The sequence below is a fragment of the Strix aluco genome, chromosome 10, assembly GCF_031877795.1.
Source record: "Strix aluco isolate bStrAlu1 chromosome 10, bStrAlu1.hap1, whole genome shotgun sequence".
Classification (NCBI taxonomy): Eukaryota; Metazoa; Chordata; class Aves; order Strigiformes; family Strigidae; genus Strix; species Strix aluco.
Window position 1 is genome coordinate 10062037 of NC_133940.1, and position 18406 is coordinate 10080442.

Below are 18406 nucleotides of genomic sequence, written 5' to 3' on the forward strand. Positions count from 1 at the left end.
GGGCAGCGGGGATGCTCTGCCCCGGAGGGCGGGAAACCGCCGTCAAAACTGCTCACCCGGCCTAAGCGGGCTGCGATTTCTTTCTTTTCAGGGACCATCTAAAGCCCTTCGACACGCCGGGCCCAGCACCTGGCAGATCCCAGCAAGCTCACCTTCTCCTGCGAAGCCCTTCAGCCCCGGGCTGGACGCGGGAGCAGCAAACACGACAGCACGCATGCAGGCTTTCGTATTTTTTATTTAAAATTTACATTAAAGTTAGAAAGGTATCAGCCTAAACAGTGCTGGTTCTGCAATGTTTGTCATGTAAATATAGAACTCGGTGCAGTTCTCACGCACTTCCATTTGTAAAAAGGACACAAAAGCGGGAGGGGGGAGAGAAGATCCCAGCTGGGAGCAGCATGCAGGGAGCGGAGCAGGGCAGGACGGAGGCGCGAGAGGCGCGAGGGCTGGCTCCAGCACGCTCTAAGGACACTGCACCCTACTCACGGGGGATTTGGATGGAGCGCTATTATACCAGCTGCCAGCATCGCCTCTCCCTCCTGCTACTGCTAAACTTTTTCTAACTTTTAAGACCAAGAGGAGGGAAAAAAAAAAAAAAAAAGTACCACTCAAGCCACATCCACCAGCTAATGGAGCTTATTTAATAAGGTGGGGAGACACAGGAGGACACCAATGAAAACACACAGTTGTTCTTACTTTATTTCTTTGTTAAAATTAAATATTTTGTGGCTGCCAACAGAGCAAATTGCACCATGTTCCTATTTCCTTTTACTCTGAATGCACAGTTTCCAAAACCAATCATCAACAGCTTATTGAAAATATTCCTTAGGCTTCAACACCTCATGGAAGCCCATGACATTTATATTATTAAAGACAAAATTAGAAAAAAAAATATGCCCATAACAATGTTTGAAAATGTATTCGCTACATCGTTAGTCCAAACATGACATTTCTGTTGCTCTTCAAAATTCCAGGTAAACCAGTTCCCCTGTATGACCCTGTCTTGTCACACAAATTACAAGACACTTCAATTTTAGATACCATGCAAGTCAGTAAAAGAGCTTCTTTCCAAGACACTAACACTGAAGATTTGTTTCCCCCCCTCCCCAGACATAAGACCCTTAAACTCTTCTAGAAGTGGCAGTCTTCTCCCTCAGACCCAGTGCAGCTGGCGAAGACAGATTAAAAAAAGCTACAGAGAGAGAAAAGGGAAAAAAGAGAAAAAACAGAAGATTAGCAAAAAAGAGAAAGACTTTCAAAAAGCAGGAAAAAGAGATGCAACACGAAAACAGCTGACAGGAGAGATGGAACCTCCTTGTGGTACCTCAACTACTTCAAGGAAAACACACAAGTAAAAACCTTTTTTCTTTAAAGTCTTTAAAAAGAGTTTACATATCTTTAAATAACATTCTAATAAGGCAAACGTCAAGGAAGAACAGCCAGTGACCTGCAATATGTTTAAAAAAAGCCACATTAAATGGTTCTTTTAGCAGATAATCTAGAAATCATTGACAGACTGATGTTGACTGGTTTTGGGATCAGGCCAACATTTGACAGTAGAGGAGGCAGTAAATACTCAAATTATTTTAACTTGCTTAAAAAAAAACCAAACCACAAACCAGTCAAAGACTTGTATGGGAAATAAAATTGTATTTATGGTGAAACAGAATACCTGAGAAAATACATTGCAATCAAGAGTTTTAACTGCCTTAACTGCTGGAAACAGAGGCCAGACCGCTGTCGGATCTGGGTTACTGCATAAGGTTTGCTGCTGCCACGAGCAGCTGGCCAGACTAACATGTTTTATGCAGAAACTGTTTGTGAGGCTTTAGCATCATCCAGACTACCTTTCTGGTAAAATTCTCAGCAGCAGCTTGCACTAAAACCAGCATTAGCTATCACAGCTAGGTCTAAGGTGTGCTTATCTTCCAAAAACCCAGGATTTGAAGGGGTTTTGTTGAAACTATTTGGCAGCATGCATCCTGATCTTTCAGCAGGGTCAGGACGTGTGGATTCACCCCCACACAGAGACCTTAGCCTGCACACAGCGCGACTGAAGGATCAGAGTCACAACAAGCAAGGCTGAAATGGAAATGAGGATTACATGCTAGTCTTCAGGTAGCATGAATTAGCAAAAGAAAAAATAAAAGCAAATAAAAAGAGATAGATGATGTCATGAAAATGACACCAAGTATAAAGAGAAAAGAGGTTTTTTTATCTCTCAACTATGCGATAATTAACCTAAGGTGGTGTTGTCATTTTAACGTCACCAATAAATACATTTAAACTGCGTTGTTATTTCGCCAGCAAAAATAACTCACAGAACTTATTCCCACATCCCTTATTCATCTGGGGAGAGGGACCAGGAGAAAGGGGAATCCATTAATTGTAGGGAAAAAAAAAAGATTGTAGGATTTAAAGTTGCAGCATCCAAAACCTTGTTTAGGACTAATTTTACATTGTTTAATAAAAGCAATAACCACCAGTACATAGTAAAGACAGAATCACAATGAGGATATAGGAGAGAGCAAGGGTAACACCATGGAAAGGTCACAGCTGAAATGCTGTCACGTTTTATTAGACCCTCCGATTTAACAAGTAAATGAAGGTCCATTCCAGCCCATTGTATTCAGGGGTAATTACTCAGTACAGAGCCATGGGTTACTGTAAAAGAAGGGCAAAGAAAACAAAAAACAAAAGAAGTAAATGTTAACCAGAATTCACTGTCTGATGAAGTCTTTATTTAAAAACAAAACTCATCCAGAAATACACAGAGAAGACACCTGTGGGCAAACCACAGTTGCACTTGGCCAGGGTGAACTCCCGGCCCCGGTGAGCAAAACACCCTCCTTTTTAGTGCAAATCTTGCCGTAAAACAAGGCTTTTGCTGTATAGAAAATATGAGAAGCAACCTGCCAGCATCTGTACACTTCTAAACAGATGCCAAATAAAAAAAAAGGTAATACTTTTTGCATTAAAACCAGAAGTTGTTGGAATCACTGAGAAGAAAGTCAAAAGAAACATCATGGTCTTTCTTCACAAACACTGATATGTACAGCAAGGTGACCAGCTTTCCCTGAGACTGGATCCAGGATGTGCATCCAGGCCAGCACACTGAGAGGGAGACAAGGCAAGAGATCCTTCGTGACCCCTGCAGCATTCAGAGAACACTTAGTTGCAAACCGTGGATCCAAGTTTGAGAATCCCCCAAGCCTGGGGACTAGAGGTCTGGACTCAGGCCCACGCCTGTGAGGATGTCAGGTTTTGCAAAAAGTCCTTTAAAATTGAGTCACACACGGCAGCACAGGGCGGGATAACGGGGGGTTAGATACAGCAAATTAAAAAAGGGAAGAGGGCAGCCAGTCTCTTGAGACAGCACGTCCCACCCCATGGCAGCACCGGGTTGCATTCGCAGCGGTCCCACGATGGGGGCGAAACACACACCACCAAGCAGCTGCGCTCTCTTACCATGCAGCCCTCACACAAAATGGAGGGAGAGACAAAGAGCCGAGCAACTGAGAAGAGGGGACACTAGCCCTGCGCGCGCCCGGCAGCCCACTGCTGCCCCGAGGGGAGAGGTATCAGCAACGAGCATCGCTTGCCAGTTCCACGTGGGCTACTGCCGAGTTCTTCACAAGAACAACCATAACCCAGAACAGCCAAGGGTGCGGACTCTTGCTTAAAACAAAATGGTGAGCGCAGGAAGGGAGCAATGAGTAAAGGTGAGCAAACAGGCACAATGGCATAGCTGCGTGTTAACCGAATGTGGGGGCATTCGCTTCTGGTGTGAAGGGAAAGGTTCTACAGGAAACCCGAACTGAAAATGAAAGAAAAAGGCAGATTAATGGTTTTATGGATTAATGACAAAAACCAAAATAAGAATATGTTTTCTAACACACACAACAAAAGAAGTGTTGCTAAGCGTTAATAAGGTTTAATTTGATTACAAAACATGCTTTATGCAGACGCACACATGCATACACACACACACACTCAGCAGTGGGATGAACCAAATTTATTTTCTAAAACAATCCTTCCACAGTTTTGCAAGCTACAGGCCTCATCAACTGTGACTTGTTTGTATCCTTGCAAAACAGTGGAGCCCTGCAATACTTTATGGATCAATATGGAGAGTATTTTTCTGAATTCTGGAAAAGTACCATATATACATATTTAATTTAGCAAGGACAAATGCCCATTGAAAAAGGCACTGTCTGCATTTGTATAGCGGGAACAAAGAACTTAATTTGATTCAAAGCCCAGCACACAACAGTGTACAGTTATGAGGACTGCCAAAAGCAATCCAAAACCAACAGAAATCAGTAATGTTCACTCTAACTGCACTTTAGCCGTGCCTTCGTACTCAGCACCAGAATGAACACTGTTATTCTTTGAGCTTATTTTTCCACATTCAGAGCCTGATAAGCAGAGAATTGTTCTTTTCATTGTTTTACAGTTACCGTTGGCAGCAGAGACATTCATTCAATTGGACTGCTCAAGACAACTGCAAGCTCCAGTTCGAGTCAGTGCAAGACCCTTCTGAAGCTCTTCTGTTAAGTGGAACATCCCATTGAAATTAAATTCAAATGCCTCTCACTGACAGCGTAATGTTTACTTGCTTTTCCATTTCCCTTGGTGGAGCTAAGAGTGAAGGAATCCTGGAATCAGCTTTTCCCTATTTAAGGGCAGACCGTAAGTTAGTTTGGACTGTATCCTGGAGAGAATGTAAATCCTAGCTTTGTCTGCAGGGAAGGGTGGACTCGAGGCTGAGTTTTTAGGGTGTTTTATAGTTAAGTGGTGCTGTTCTGACAGGTTCCTTCTCCAAGAGACCTGAGCACCTCAGCCTGGGGTGCTGCCACCCTTCCCTTGGATAATGAGTACTGCTGCTCTGTCAAGACAACTGGCATTCCTGTGGGAACTTTCTTCTTCCTCTCACCAGAGAATCAACAGCAAATTAAAAAGGCTCAATTAAACACACTCACTGTCATTAGCAGTTTAACTAATAATCCTAATAAGGATGCTGCTCTCCTGCCAGGCAGGTGCATTTCTTGCACAACTTTGTCTAAATGAGCCTTCATTTTACAATAGATGCTGGCAGTTCACACTGCAGACACCTGCGTATGGCCAGGTTTGTTAACCCTTTCAGGCAACCTTATCTGTTCCACAAGCCTGCCCATGACTATGTGGCCACCTTACATCCCTGCTTACATGAAGGCAGAGACACTCTGGACAGAATCACAGCAACGGGAGCAGAGCAGACAGACTCACAGCGTAACACCACTGACAGGGCTCTGCTCCAGCAGAAGCTCTCCACACCTTGGCAAAACTCCTCGGAAACTCAGATGCTGGCCTTATTCAGGGGTAAAGTGCTCTGGCAGGCTTCCATACAGCCCTCTTCTACCACTAGCCTTACCCTAACCGTGGGCACACTTGGCATGGCTCCCAGCAGTGTGGGTCTGTGTCTGTCTGCTACAACTGAACACCCAATCCACGGGTGACCCATTTGACTTAAAAACGTCATAAAGTCTCTCAGTCTATCTTCAGAGCCTTCATTATTTGCTAAATGCTCAGTCCATCATCTCTTGTGGTTTTGGACAATCGACTATAATCAGTTAGCAGGTTTGGTTACTTGGTAGTAGCTTCTTTAGAGCCCCCTCATACATACATACACACACTCATACGCACACGGTTTGGTGATTCTCTGGTGCTTTGGGACAATGGAAAGCTCTACGTCTGGCAGATTTTGCCATCTGTTAATATGTGAAGGTGGGGATAGAAACTTGTCTTGCATCTACCTTCACCTGCACTGTAACCACAAGTTAACACTACAACTTGGAGGGGTGGGAGGGAAGGAAGAGAAAGGGAGAAGACATTTTCATGGCTAGCTGGGTTCTATCATCAGCACCACATCTCCATAGCAATTGTTGCCATAGTATCAACATGGCCTACATGATTAAAGAATTTATTTCTAAGGGAAACGAAGTAAAGAAAACTGAGCCAAGAAAGTGCTGGGAAGGTTGAAAAGGAACAGGACCTAACCCTTATTTTCCTACATTTCATGTCCCAATACTGAGTCTCTCTGTGTTTTACTTTGCAGAACCTTTAAATACAAACTTCATTGCATCCTTTTTCTACAACTGCATACGTAGAGAGAGACTGGTAGAGCATGTATAGAAGGGTAAAAGCAGAGGAAGAGAGAGATAATACTTATAGGCTTGTGCACTTGCACAGGGTCTGCTTTTTTAGGAACTGTAACTGATCCCACTGTGAGGTCTATATTAGTTAATGACGCTTACCAGGACAATGTGCCTCATGCACCATGCAGCCAAACAGCAGCTAACTGTAAAACAGCATACATGTAAGAGCTAATAACGATGACAATGATGTAACAACATAAAAAAATCAACAGAAACCAAGTCATGATTAGTGCAAATTACAGAGCTTGGGTTTAAAAGAATCACCTGGGAAAGAAAAAGGCTGGTATACTGCCAGCCACTAGTAAACAAGATACAATTAAGCTACAGCTTGTGAAATTCATGGATTGTTAGAGATATTTATGATCTAAATACTGAAATGAATTGTTAAGGACAATTGGAGAAGTTAGAGTAAAGAAAGCAGCACCATTTCTAACACAGCTATCTTCCTGGAGGAGAGAGAGGTTGAACACCTTCCCAAGCCTTACTCAAGCACTGATCTATCTCTTTCATGGAGTTTTCTGTGCCTTTCTGTGTCCTTAACTGCCAAGGATGGTACCAATGTTTTTCCATATGAACGTGCTTGGTGTCAAGGAGCTCTTCTCAGATCAGAACTGCTTCTAGGAACAAGAGTGCAACTTGGGCCACAGCAACTAATTGCTCATACTATAGAGCATGTTGTCTCCCTTTTCTGCGCTCCTGACCCCGACTGATCTCAGGGCTGAAGTCTGCAGATGTCCGAGGGCTCTAAGCAAGAAAGAACTCAGCTGTGTGTTCCTCACAGTCCAGGCTGGGGAGAGAAGTCTGTCCCCAGTCAGTCTCAGGCTCCTCAGCGTGGAAAGATAATAAAACCCCCGAAGGTAATTCAAAAGAGCAAATCAAAATACACAGTGGAAAAAGGAACGGACAAGTGAGAAAAGGGCAGCACTAATTGCTCATCGCAAAAGAATGTTGACACTGAAGCAGCTCCAGCTAAAAACTAAAAGACTAAACCAGAATCTTGTTCTGGCTATTGGGTTTTTCCTCTCCTGTCTCATTTGATTCCAAGCTTAGCAGTTAAGGGATATCTTCTGTGACAAACAGTCCTGTCAGCTCTTTGGGCACATGCCTTATTGTTCATATTAACAGCACTTCTCCACGTGCTTAAGACTGTATAGCACAGGCAAGATTTACTCTGGATTTGCCCCAGGGATGTGCAGAGAGGGGATTATGGCAGTGGTATAGAAAGCAGACCCTTGTTTATCTGCACACTGCTCTTTGTACACAGGCTAAGGTGGCACAGCATTCTGTTTCGGGAAACATACCACAGTGAGAAGAAAAGAAACTGCTCACTGCTAGGTGAGCCGGGAGGACTGTTTCAGCTGTTCAGCTGGTTGCTCTTGAGCAACTGCATAGCATTAGGAGCCTGGCATGGCCACTGCAGACAGCCCAGATCACAGGACCCTGATGAGGGGCTGGATCCTGTCACACCAGTTCCTGGCACGGAGAACTCCTGCTAAAGCCATGCAGTATCTCTCACTATTCCTGTGGAAGGCAAAAAGCCAATTTAGAGCTGGAGAAGAGTACTAGCACTAACAAGGAGGTATGGCCTGTCCCCTGATTTTGCTGCCTTACATCTTGCAGATTCCAGAATTCATGACTATTAGTCTCCCTGAATAATTTCCACAGTGTAAGCTTTTTCCCAACCTAAACAAATAAGACCCTTGCGACAGAACACGCTCCTCTCTGGGGTACCGGGACATCCCTGCTACCCACACACCCTAGCCTTGGCAGCCAGTATTGTTCTACTTCATTATAAATACTGACAGACCAAGGGAGGAGCACAGAATCTTGGGGAATAAAAACAAGTTCAGCCTCTCCCATGCTATCAGCAAGCAATGAGGGAGGTTAGCACTGCTCCCTGCTCTTCAGGATGACTGCTAAAGGTAAAATGCTTCCAGCTACTGCTCAGCCTTACTAGGGATTAAATCTGGCTGCAAACATGCCCCTGATAAGGACTGGATAGGTTGGGAAAGAGATACGAACACCCAGAAAAATCATAAAGGAGAACCATTACCAAAAAGAAAATACCACTGGGTTAGCAACTTACTTTTTTCTTTCCTTATCTCTTTTAAGGGTTTGCGATCCTCCAGCCTGCTGAGCCTGAGATTGGAGCAATTCAGCTGCTGTTTTCCTTTGTTTGAATGCATTTACTTCATCATCCAGAGACTTCTTCTTATCCTCTAGCTTCTTTTTTTCATCCTGATGTAACTTCTTCAGGCGATCAAACTTTTCGTGGAGCTAGAGCGAAAGGAGAGAGGTGAGCATGACCCAGCACTACCAGATAATTCTGTTCACAGGAAAAGAGAAAGATGGAAGGATTGCATAAGATCCGCTGGTTTCTACATCATTTCTAGCCCCGAGTCGATGCTGCCTAGACAAAGGGCAGGGAACAGTCTACTTCCACAACAGCTTACAAACCAGGCAGTGTTCTAGTGATGCACCATTGCACAGATTAATAATAGAGGATTGGGAGAATGCAATTGTAAAAAAAAAATTAATCCACTTCCAGGAGTCTCTGCCTTATTCCTCTTTAAAGGTCAGTAAATTACTGGATTTTTCACAATGCTAAAGAAGTTGTATGGGTATACTTTTTACATAACAAGCTTATATCAGGGGCTATTTCTCTCCTTGAATTTTGCCACACTGCAACTCTTCATCAGAATCAAGACCATGTCACTTTCATGGTGCAGTAAGTTGTACACTACAAGCACTGTGATCTAGTTTTATCCTACAGGATGAACAATTTAATGTTCTCAGGACCCCAAGTTAAACTTTAGACTTCTCAATAAGTCCTAAACCACACTCTGCAGAAAGTGCTTTGGCAGCAGCTACCTACTCGGGAGCAGCTCTATCACTCACAACCATGAAGAGACAAGTACTGCAGTCTTCACCTCTTTTTCAGCCTCCTTCAGCTCTGCTTCTTTTTCCTTGACCCTCTGGACAAACATTTGCCTCATTGCCTCTTCCTTTTTCTGCAGTTCCCCCAGAAACTCATTTCTTTTCGCTTCATAAGTTTCTTGTAAGCTAAAAGGAAAGGAAAGTCCAGTGATATGACTTGGGACAAACTCTGCTTCCCCCAAGTCTCTGAAGTCAGGCCCTCACCACAAATATTGCTTGCCCACAGCACATTTGCTACTCACCCACCCACGTGTGCCCAAGGTCTTCTTTATCCAACCGTTTCTGGGGTCTGCAGCTCTTGCACTTTTCTGTATGCTAAATGTTGGGCAATTCAAAGAGACCAGCTGGCAACAAACACTAGTTCAGAGGGACACTGCTGTATCTCTGCAGCACAGACATTTCTACTCCTATACTTGCAGTTTCACAGTCAATCCTGCACACACTCTCTGTGTTTTTACCTTCCCTCACTCAGCCAGCACCTTTGCTGGAGTCTGGATTTATCTGACCTGGCAGGTTTTCTTGCTACATTGGTTCTTTACAGGCTATCTCAAGGACACACAAATACACACACACGCAGTTCATCCACAAATGTCTCCCTTGAGCTCTCCTGTCCCCTCCAGGGATCCCACCTGAAGGGTTTGCTGTCTGGATCGGTGTCCTTGAAACCCATCTCTTCCAGCTTACATCGCCGGTACAGCTCATAGTGGCGTGTGTGGGTCTGTTCGCGAAGGTCTTCCATGTTCACGCGGATCAGCATCTCCCGCAGTTTCACAAAGTCACAGTGAGCTTCATTCTCCACTATAAGACATGATAAGGAGTAAGATGGGGGCAGAAACAGAGGTCTCTTCCCACATTCCCCACCTGTCTACTCCTCCAACAGGTTTAACAGCCCTTCTGAGCAGAGAAAACTGTCACTATAGACCTGCACAAGGACTTAACAAAGGATAACTCCCAGTAAGATACTAAAGTCCAGCAGGCTCCTGCTCCTCTTATGAGAGCCCACCGTCTTCTGGAAGAAGTGTCATCATTCATACCATGAAAATCCCAGGGCTCAACTCACCCTGCACTGTGCCCCAGGGGTACTGACGAGCTTTCATCATTTTGTTTCCTATTTTCAGCTCCTCTGTGCTCCCGATCACTGCAAACGGCAAGTGGGCCTGGAACACATTTAATGATACCCAAGTTAGTCCCTCTCAACTCTGGCTGACTTGCCAGCACACAGAGATTAGCATAGCCACTGAGCAAGACAGTCATTATGCACACACTAATCTCAGGGAGTCTAGTCACTGGCCACTAGCCCAAGGCAAGGAGGGAGAAGGGAGGGTCCTTTTTTGGAAACCTTGTTAGTGCTACCACTCTATATCCTCTACCTGGCTGATCCTCCCAGCCACAGGGTCTCAGGTGAGGTGAGCCAGTGCAAGACTAGCATCAGAATGACAGCTCGAACAACGTGCTGCGTGGCTCTGACTGCGGTGCTGTCCCGAGGGCTTGCCGTGGCTGAGGAGAACATCTGCACAAGCACAGAAGCAGTAAGAGGTCTCGGAGCCTTCTTTATTTTATCCCCCCACCACTCCCTCAGCTCACACTGGAGCACAAGACAACTTGCTCTAGCAGATCATGAGATCAAAATCCCTCTTCACCCCCACAGTAACAGCTTTTTCCTCCCCGCCTGCTTCACCCCAGGTGAGGAAGGGCTGAACACTCCCTGCACCATCCACATATGCCCCGAGGTCCGCCCCAGGCTTTGCTGGGAAGGACCTCTGCATTCCCTGGGGCTGGGCTGAGCCTGCCCCATCCTAACACTCCATAGTGCCCCACACTTCCTGCCGCTGTGTTTGGGCTCACCCTCAGCACCCCCTCTCCCAAGTCCCACAGCACTCCTTTATCAAAACTGGTTCTGAAGAAACCCAAAGGAGTGCCAATGACTTTATAAAAAGCTCATGATGTTAATGCTACGCACAGCCACTGCTAGGTGGGTGCACAGCTAGAGGACAAAGGAGGCCAAATCCAGGGATCACACCCATGGGGAGGGATCCTGGGGACAGCAGAGCTGTACTGCTAACTCAGCTGTGCCTTGTTACACTCTTCAAGCCCAGATGCACACTCCACAGAGTACAGTTGTTACAAGTACCTGAAGGCTGACTAAGAACAAGAGGGATCTGCTTGTCAAACTCAGAAATAAAAAATAGTCACTTCTTAGTAAAAAAGAAACTTTCTGCCTTCTGCAGAGAGACGAAGAGATTTGCCCAGTGCAAGCTCAGCAGAGTTGGAATAGAAACACTCCCAACACCTCTCCGGGCTCACAAGACCTCACATTACGCTCCCCTCATTCCCCAAACTCAGGCAGGCAAGCAAACCCCCCAGACACTGCGATTATACTTTGTTGCATTTATCTGTTGTGCAATAAATGAGATCTCTCCCCACCTCCACTTGCTCCTGGGAACTACACTACATTCTGCCGAGGAGCGAAGTAGTGCAACATTTCAGCACTTAAAAATAAAGTTGCCAGCTCCCTGCACCCACCCCTTCTGCTGAGTTTTGTGCAGTGATATTTGTTAGTTAGAGCTTCTAAGGTGCACTGAGTTCTGGGCAATTAAAAGGGCCCCAGAAAGCCAACTATATGGAACAACAGTGACCCTGGATTGCTCTCAAGAGCAGGTAGTGAAGTTTTAATTCCACAGGTTATCTGAAAACTTGGACAAGTTCATGACAGCTGGTACAAGCAAAGATTTCAGAGATGATGTTTTCTGCTTTCGGAGTGTGGTTCATACAGTCAAACTGCAGATACAGCAAAACTGCCTGCAAGCACTCACAAAGACGGGCTCTTCAGCTTTTATTCCCTGGCCTCCCAGCTCTTGCATGGGACACACACAGCGTAAGCGGGGCTGGTGGTCAGCCTGAGGGGGCCACCCCAAGCCACGTAAAGGCTCTGTGCACTGGGACCTCCTGGGTTGCTCTCCATGTCAAGTTACCTTTGCAACCACACCAACACGCCAGTGCCTGGAGAGACACGGGCCAGCATGGAGCTGCGCCTGCTCTGCACAGGGTAAGTTCCCAGCAGGAGAGGCCAAGCAGCAGAAAAAGGAAAGTGGTCTCCCAGGCTGAAGGAATCTAATTTTCAGCAGAAGGCTGTCTAATTGCAAAGGGCAGGGGATACAAAACACTGGAGGAGAAGGAAACAAAGCTGTCCCAACTGAACAGCCTCTGTACTTCAACAGGAGTTGTAGGAGTGGTAGTAGCCAGCTTTTAGAGGAATAATTTGTCACCTCGCTTCTACAAGCTGTATTTTTTCCTGCCTTTCAAGACAGGCCACACACAAGCAGCAGCACTATCCACAAACACTTCTGCACATGGGGTCAGGAAGAACTGTCAGCAGTCCCTGCAGAGCAGGTCACTGCCTCTCCACAGGCTGCAAACAGGCCTTGCATGTCCCATGGTGTCCTGTTGTGCAGCCACTGTCAGGCAGCCTGACCGGGGAGGGGGCAAGCAGAGACCCCAGGGCTGAGCAAGGGCCACATGCCACTTTTGGCTGTTCTGGGAGGAACTGGAGACATCGCACCAACGGGACATGCTGCCTACTGCCAGGCACTGGCTGAGCTCCTCACTACGGGATGCACTGAAACTGGTCTGTACCTATGTCCAACTGCTGGAAACTCTGGAACGTCCCAGGTACTAAACCCCACAAATGCCTTCTCTGCAGGTCTACACAGTGCTATTTCTAGAGGAAAAACCACTGCAGTTCTGTGGCACCTGAGGTTTCAGGGCAGCTGCTTCCCCTCCAGGACACAGGATCAGGTGAATGTTTGCTAGTGGCAGTGTGCTCCCCACTGGTGACCCTCTCCTCCACAGCACACCGGAGCTGCCTACTTCTCTCCTCTTCCCATCCTTCTGGGTGAGTACTTCCAGACCTCCCTGTTGGCTTCTTCAGACTGTCCATGAGGAGCATCCCATGGTCAGCTTCTCCCACAGATATTAATGCTTTTTGTTTGCTTCATATTGAGGTCTCTGGGAGAGTGAAGTAAGGGGATTTCCTATGGACAAGGCAAACGATGGGAGCAGGAGGAGCAACCTGAGACAGTGGCATGCTATGGCCACACAGGCACAGCCTGAACCTCAGCTGTGCATGGGCCTGCTTACACTCAACAGCAGAGTCACTTCCTCCACTGGTATCAACTGGTCAGCTGCTGTCTTTGCCAGGGAAAAAGTGCTGGTATTTCCTTCTTCCATCAGCAAGGAAGTTCCAGCTTCCACCATGTGGGACAGCTCATGTAGCTGCATGTGGTTTCATTTAACTAGCAGGTGCAGGGAGAATATTTTCTTCAGTAATTAGACTAATTCATTCAAAATGGAAAAGCCAATAGGGAGTTGAAAGAATAGGAGAGCTTGTTTTTCTTATTTAAGAATAAAATCCAGATGGGAAGAGACCTAAAGAATTTTGGACAGTGTTTTCTCTGAACTTGTAAATATATGCTTGGTGGGGTTCTCAAAAAGACGAAATCTGTTTCAAGGAAAATCAGGCATCTTGTTCTGAAGAGTTTAATCTGATTATTTTCTAAATACTTCACTTGATGCCTTTGTTCATGGTTAAATACTTTTGTTTCTGATTATGATGGCCCAGATTTTAAATCCTTCAGTTAATCAATTCCTGCCAGATCAAACAATATTTTCTCTGTTTGGTAAGCCAATTTGGACTGCAAAATACTCTGGAAAAAAATTTCAAATGCATCCAGCACAAGTGGATATAGTAAAATGCATATGAAATAGTGAGTTTGCATATTTTAAAGCCTAATTTTACTTTTCATGCGAAAGACAACTAATGCAGGTTATGAGCAAAACATTAAAACCAGTCTCAATTTTCTCTCTAATTAAAAAAGAAAAAAAAAAAGTAACTGATCCAGAGAAGTTGCCAGTCAGCAAGAAGCGTTACTTAAGTATGAAGACTGCATTTGTAACCTTTCAAAGGTGTTGATCTGTAACAGGCAAAGATAATGAAGCTTTCTGTAGAGAAGTACAAACACAAAGGTTAAGGCATCTGATTCAAATCAAAGTTTCCCATTCCTCAATTTCAAATATGACTAAAATTGGTAATTTAAGTCACAAACCTAAACCAACCCATCCTGACTCTTCTACTGGTCTCAATCTCTCCACAAGTTCATCTGACCTGAAGCATAAGCAGATTTGTCTTACGTTACTAATAAAATCAGCACTTAGGATACAAGTTTTCCAGGTCTGCAAAACTGCCTTGATCAGATTCGGATTCTGGCCTGCTTAGTTCTATAAACCTGGTAATTATGATTTATATCACTTTAATGGGGGATTTAAAGAGTTGATCTCTCTGTGCAGCAGCTGACACAACCCAGAACATCTATGACTTGAGACAGCGATTCCCTCCCAGGTGACATGTAAATAAATGGCTGAAAGGAAAGATGAGCAGAAGTTTACCTCGGCCCTCAGAAGGGCCAAGGGGAGAGGACTTCTCCCTTTGTCATCACACCTCTGGTTCCTTGAGGACTCAGCGATGTTGCATCTTCATTTCCAGGAGTAACTGTATTCCTACATAGTGAGAGCACTAAGCACTGAGAAAGATGCCATCACAAAACTACTCTGTCCAGGAAACCACCACTGACAGCTCTTGTGTTAGGAAAAACTTCATGTTTCTTTCAGGCCTCTCCACAACACTCTACAACTATTAATATTAGATCAAGACTACACAAAAGCACATCAGCTGGACCTGTACCTCACCAGCAGCAGTTAAGCAACTTCCCCTACTTCCCTTCCTGTAAAAACCTTTCTGGAAAATGAGAGCATGATCAGATGTACTGTCAGAGGTGCCAAAGGACAGCTTCCTCCATCTTTAGGGAGCCGCAGACAGGCACCCATGATGCTGGGAATGCCAGAGCCAGAAGAGGCACCTGCAGGCACCTCGAGACATGTTTGGCCCAAGTTGTGTACTGTTTTTCACACGTTGCTGGTTAACTCCTTGCCACAGGATCATGGAAGTTCACTGGTGGGGGGGCATCAGGGTTAGATGCTGGGGAAGTATGTGGGGGAAGTGAAGCATCACACACATTTCCTTTCTTATGTACTCCAAAAGTGACAAAAGCAGATGTTTAGGGAAGAGGAGGGCCACTGGTCCCACCCCTGTGCTTTATTTCTCACATCAGCACTTGGATATAGCTCAGGGAAGCCAGTGCTCTAACCAGCCTCGTTGTATCTCCCTGCCCATCCGTTCTGGCCAACAGCACCAGAGCCAAAAAGCAAACCAGACCAAGGACGTAGCTAAGTAACTTGATCAATAATAAAACAGCTACTCAGTGCAGACAGGAGTCCCAGAGCCAGCCAGGTGAAGGGGCTCTGCTGCAAGGACAGCCATGAGCAAGACGAGACACCGTGGAGGCAGGGCTTTGCAGGAAACACCAGCCCAGGAAAGCAAAACTATTTGGTGTGAAAAACGTGGGGTGAGGAGCAGAGTGGTAGATGTCTGTAGACAGCCTGCCCCTCACACCAGATGGGTAATACCCATCTGATTAATTCATAACCCAGGCCTGTCCTTGTCCTGCACAGCCAGGCCTCACCATCTGTCTGATTTCCTACATGTTCCTCAAAAGCTATGCATTAGGACAAGGAAAAGGTTAAAAGACAGTCTGTTTTCTGACTAGAAAAGCCCACCAGAGAGGCAGTAAGTAGCCTGCCACAAGGCTCTGTTAGCCTGGGATGACACTACAAGGATGGGATCCCTGTGGAATCCTTTGGTTTTAAGACACAAAATAAAAGGGAAGGTAGATTTAAGAAGCACCCCAACATGGGCCACCAACCCCTACAGTGACAGTGCTGTTCTGGGAGAGGAGGAAGCACCGAGTCACTTACATTCATTGTCCCATTTATCTCCGCCACTGATTCATCATCTGTTGGGAACTGGTAGATCTGAACCCCGTTACTGACCAGTTCGCTTGTGATTTTAATTTTAAATTTGGTCAGCTCACTCTTGGAAATGGCATCAGATTTGGCAATGATGGGAATGATGTTCACCTAGAAAGGAACAGAGTGGTAAGAAATCCTCAGCTTTGCTCCAGGGAGTTTTTTCCAAGTCTGCAATACAACTTACAAAAACTTAAAAGTGCTCAATAGATCTACAGGATTTATTTGCCAACCCAGTCATCTCCACTAGCATAAGGGTATTTCAAAGCGGGGAGATATTCTCTGGAAAGGCAGCAGCCTTTCCGCCACGCACACAGCAAACCTGCCCAGTAAGAGTTAAACGTGCCTACCTTGCTGTCAAGCTTCTTCATTGTTACCAAGTCCAGGGATTTCAGAGAGTGGCCTGTCGGAGCAATGAAGTACAAGCAAGCATGGATCCGGGTGTCATGGTAGTTGTGCAAGACCCTTTTTATCTTCAGTTCTTCTTGCAAGTAGGCTTCAAACTGAGCATCAATGAACTCAACAATGGGCTTATAGCTTTGGTGGAAGGAAGGGGAAAAAAAAAAAAAAAGTGTTGGACATCTTGCAGTCAGAAAGGTAAACAGACAGTACTCCTTTTTTAAGAAACAAGCCGCTTGTTAAATTTCACTTCCCAAGACCAATTCTCTCAATCTCCCTTCCTGCCCACCCGTAAGAAATTTTAAAGTTGCGCTACACCAGCCTGTTTGACAAAACACAGTCCTGGAGATTCAGCAGAGGACAGGAGACACGCCATCCTCTCCAGGGAAAGTGCACTCTCATAGTTTGAAATGTGAGGGTGAGAGACTTTTAAAAGGAAGGATAATGGAGACACAGTAGTAGTGTGAATGTAGACCTTGCTTCCACTGAGGGACAGGACAGCTTGCTGCTCTCACAGCCCCGGGTCCTGCCGGTGGAAGATACATCTCCATCCAGCGCTACCTTTGCCCAGTGCTCTGGGGCAGGAAATCCCTGCAACTCCCTTTCAAGGCCGTCTGAATACAGAGCCTGTCAGACTCACAGTGTAAAGGACATCAGTGCATCTTAAAACTAAAAAGAAAATCTAACAGACAGACCCTCAACAAAACAATTCCCATCTGCATTGCCTCTGTGAAGATGCACCTTGGAGACAGTCTGGTGGAATGGCACATGCCTTAACGGCCACGCTCCAGCCACACTGGGACGTGAGCTGCCAGAGATACTTCCCCAGGGTATCTCACTGCACATTTATCGTGCTTGCTTTGGCAACACGGAAGAGCCTGACAGAAGTGGCTGTTAAGCCAAGTGGTCACTAGACCACGCTAGAGGTTTGGTTGGCAGCTTGTGGTCAGCACAGCACAAGAAAAGCAGCACAGATACCCTGGAGCTCCCCAACAGATTAATTTGGGCAGAAGGCTGCCAGCAAGGCAAATATTCCTCTGACAGCACGAGAAAAGCTGCTTTGATAGCTGGAGCAGTGCTGACACACCTCAGCCTCTGTCCTCTCTTCTACCTGTCCTGTCCCAAAGAGACAACAAAGACAAACCATAAGAAGGAAGGAGGAAAACTTTACAGCCCAGTCTGGCCCAACTAGGACTCAGGGAGAGAATCTGCATGAGAAAACCAGGTCATGATAAAGCCTCTCTCCCTCTTCACTCACCTGTCCTCTTTATTGATCTGATCTCCAAAGCCCACTGTGCTCACAATAGTCAGTTTGAGGTTGACGTTGCTCTCCTGAAGGTCATAGGTATTGGATTTCAGCTGGACCCCAGGCTGTGAGTGAGATGCTGGGTCACCTTCAAACTTAGTGTTGAAAAGTGTGTCCATGAGGGTGGACTTACCAAGGCCAGTTTCCCCTATTGGAGAAAAAGACAGTTGAAATGTTCTGTTGAATATTAACATGGCTTGGCCTTTCAGCTTCCAAACATTAACAGGGGTGAAATTGTAGCAGATGAAAGCAGATCTCATGCTCCAAAGGGATCGTCTGGCAAGCAGAAAGCCATGTACAATGGGAGGTCTGTATTCCGGGAAAATTACATTTCACAGTCTAATGGCCATTAAAATTGTTAGAAAATAGAGATGAAAAGAAAGAGGTGAAAAGGCAAAGGGGAAAGCATCGTTCAGATACTACATAAACCCACAACTACACTACAGAAGAGGAGAAGATGCTGTTTTCATTAAAAAGTGTCAGAGGGAACGGGGCTCATTGCCATTTCCAAAAAAAGATGCTCCAGATCAACATGCTTCTAATAAGCAACCACTGAAATAGCCTCCTTCTGTGCAGAAACACTGAGAGTTGGTTCCAGTTCTACAGCAAGTTGTACAGTTGGTTTCTTGTACCCACAACAGATTGAGTT

The 18406-nt window shown here is 45.6% G+C and overlaps 1 protein-coding gene across 7 annotated transcripts in view; it reads right to left on the reverse strand.

Annotated features, from left to right (window-relative positions):
• Positions 1 to 217: 217 nt before the first annotated feature.
• Positions 218 to 18406, reverse strand: part of SEPTIN6 (septin 6) — a 32152-nt gene continuing 13963 nt past the window's right edge. The window contains exons 3-12 of one of the 7 annotated variants that reach the window (XM_074835204.1): positions 17710 to 17905; positions 16403 to 16589; positions 16002 to 16163; positions 10195 to 10291; positions 9764 to 9932; positions 9128 to 9260; positions 8284 to 8474; positions 7499 to 7718; positions 6297 to 6340; positions 2720 to 3817 (exon numbers count right to left, since the gene is read on the reverse strand). In XM_074835204.1, coding sequence (XP_074691305.1) covers positions 7628 to 7718; positions 8284 to 8474; positions 9128 to 9260; positions 9764 to 9932; positions 10195 to 10291; positions 16002 to 16163; positions 16403 to 16589; positions 17710 to 17905 — 1226 coding nt within the window. In that variant the 3' untranslated portion in view covers positions 2720 to 3817; positions 6297 to 6340; positions 7499 to 7627. Of the gene's footprint in view, positions 1193 to 2438; positions 2665 to 2719; positions 6341 to 7498; positions 7719 to 8283; positions 8475 to 9127; positions 9261 to 9763; positions 9933 to 10194; positions 10292 to 16001; positions 16164 to 16402; positions 16590 to 17709; positions 17906 to 18406 lie in introns of those variants that run through there. The other 6 variants (XM_074835210.1, XM_074835206.1, XM_074835203.1 and 3 more) reach the window with 6 other exon arrangements.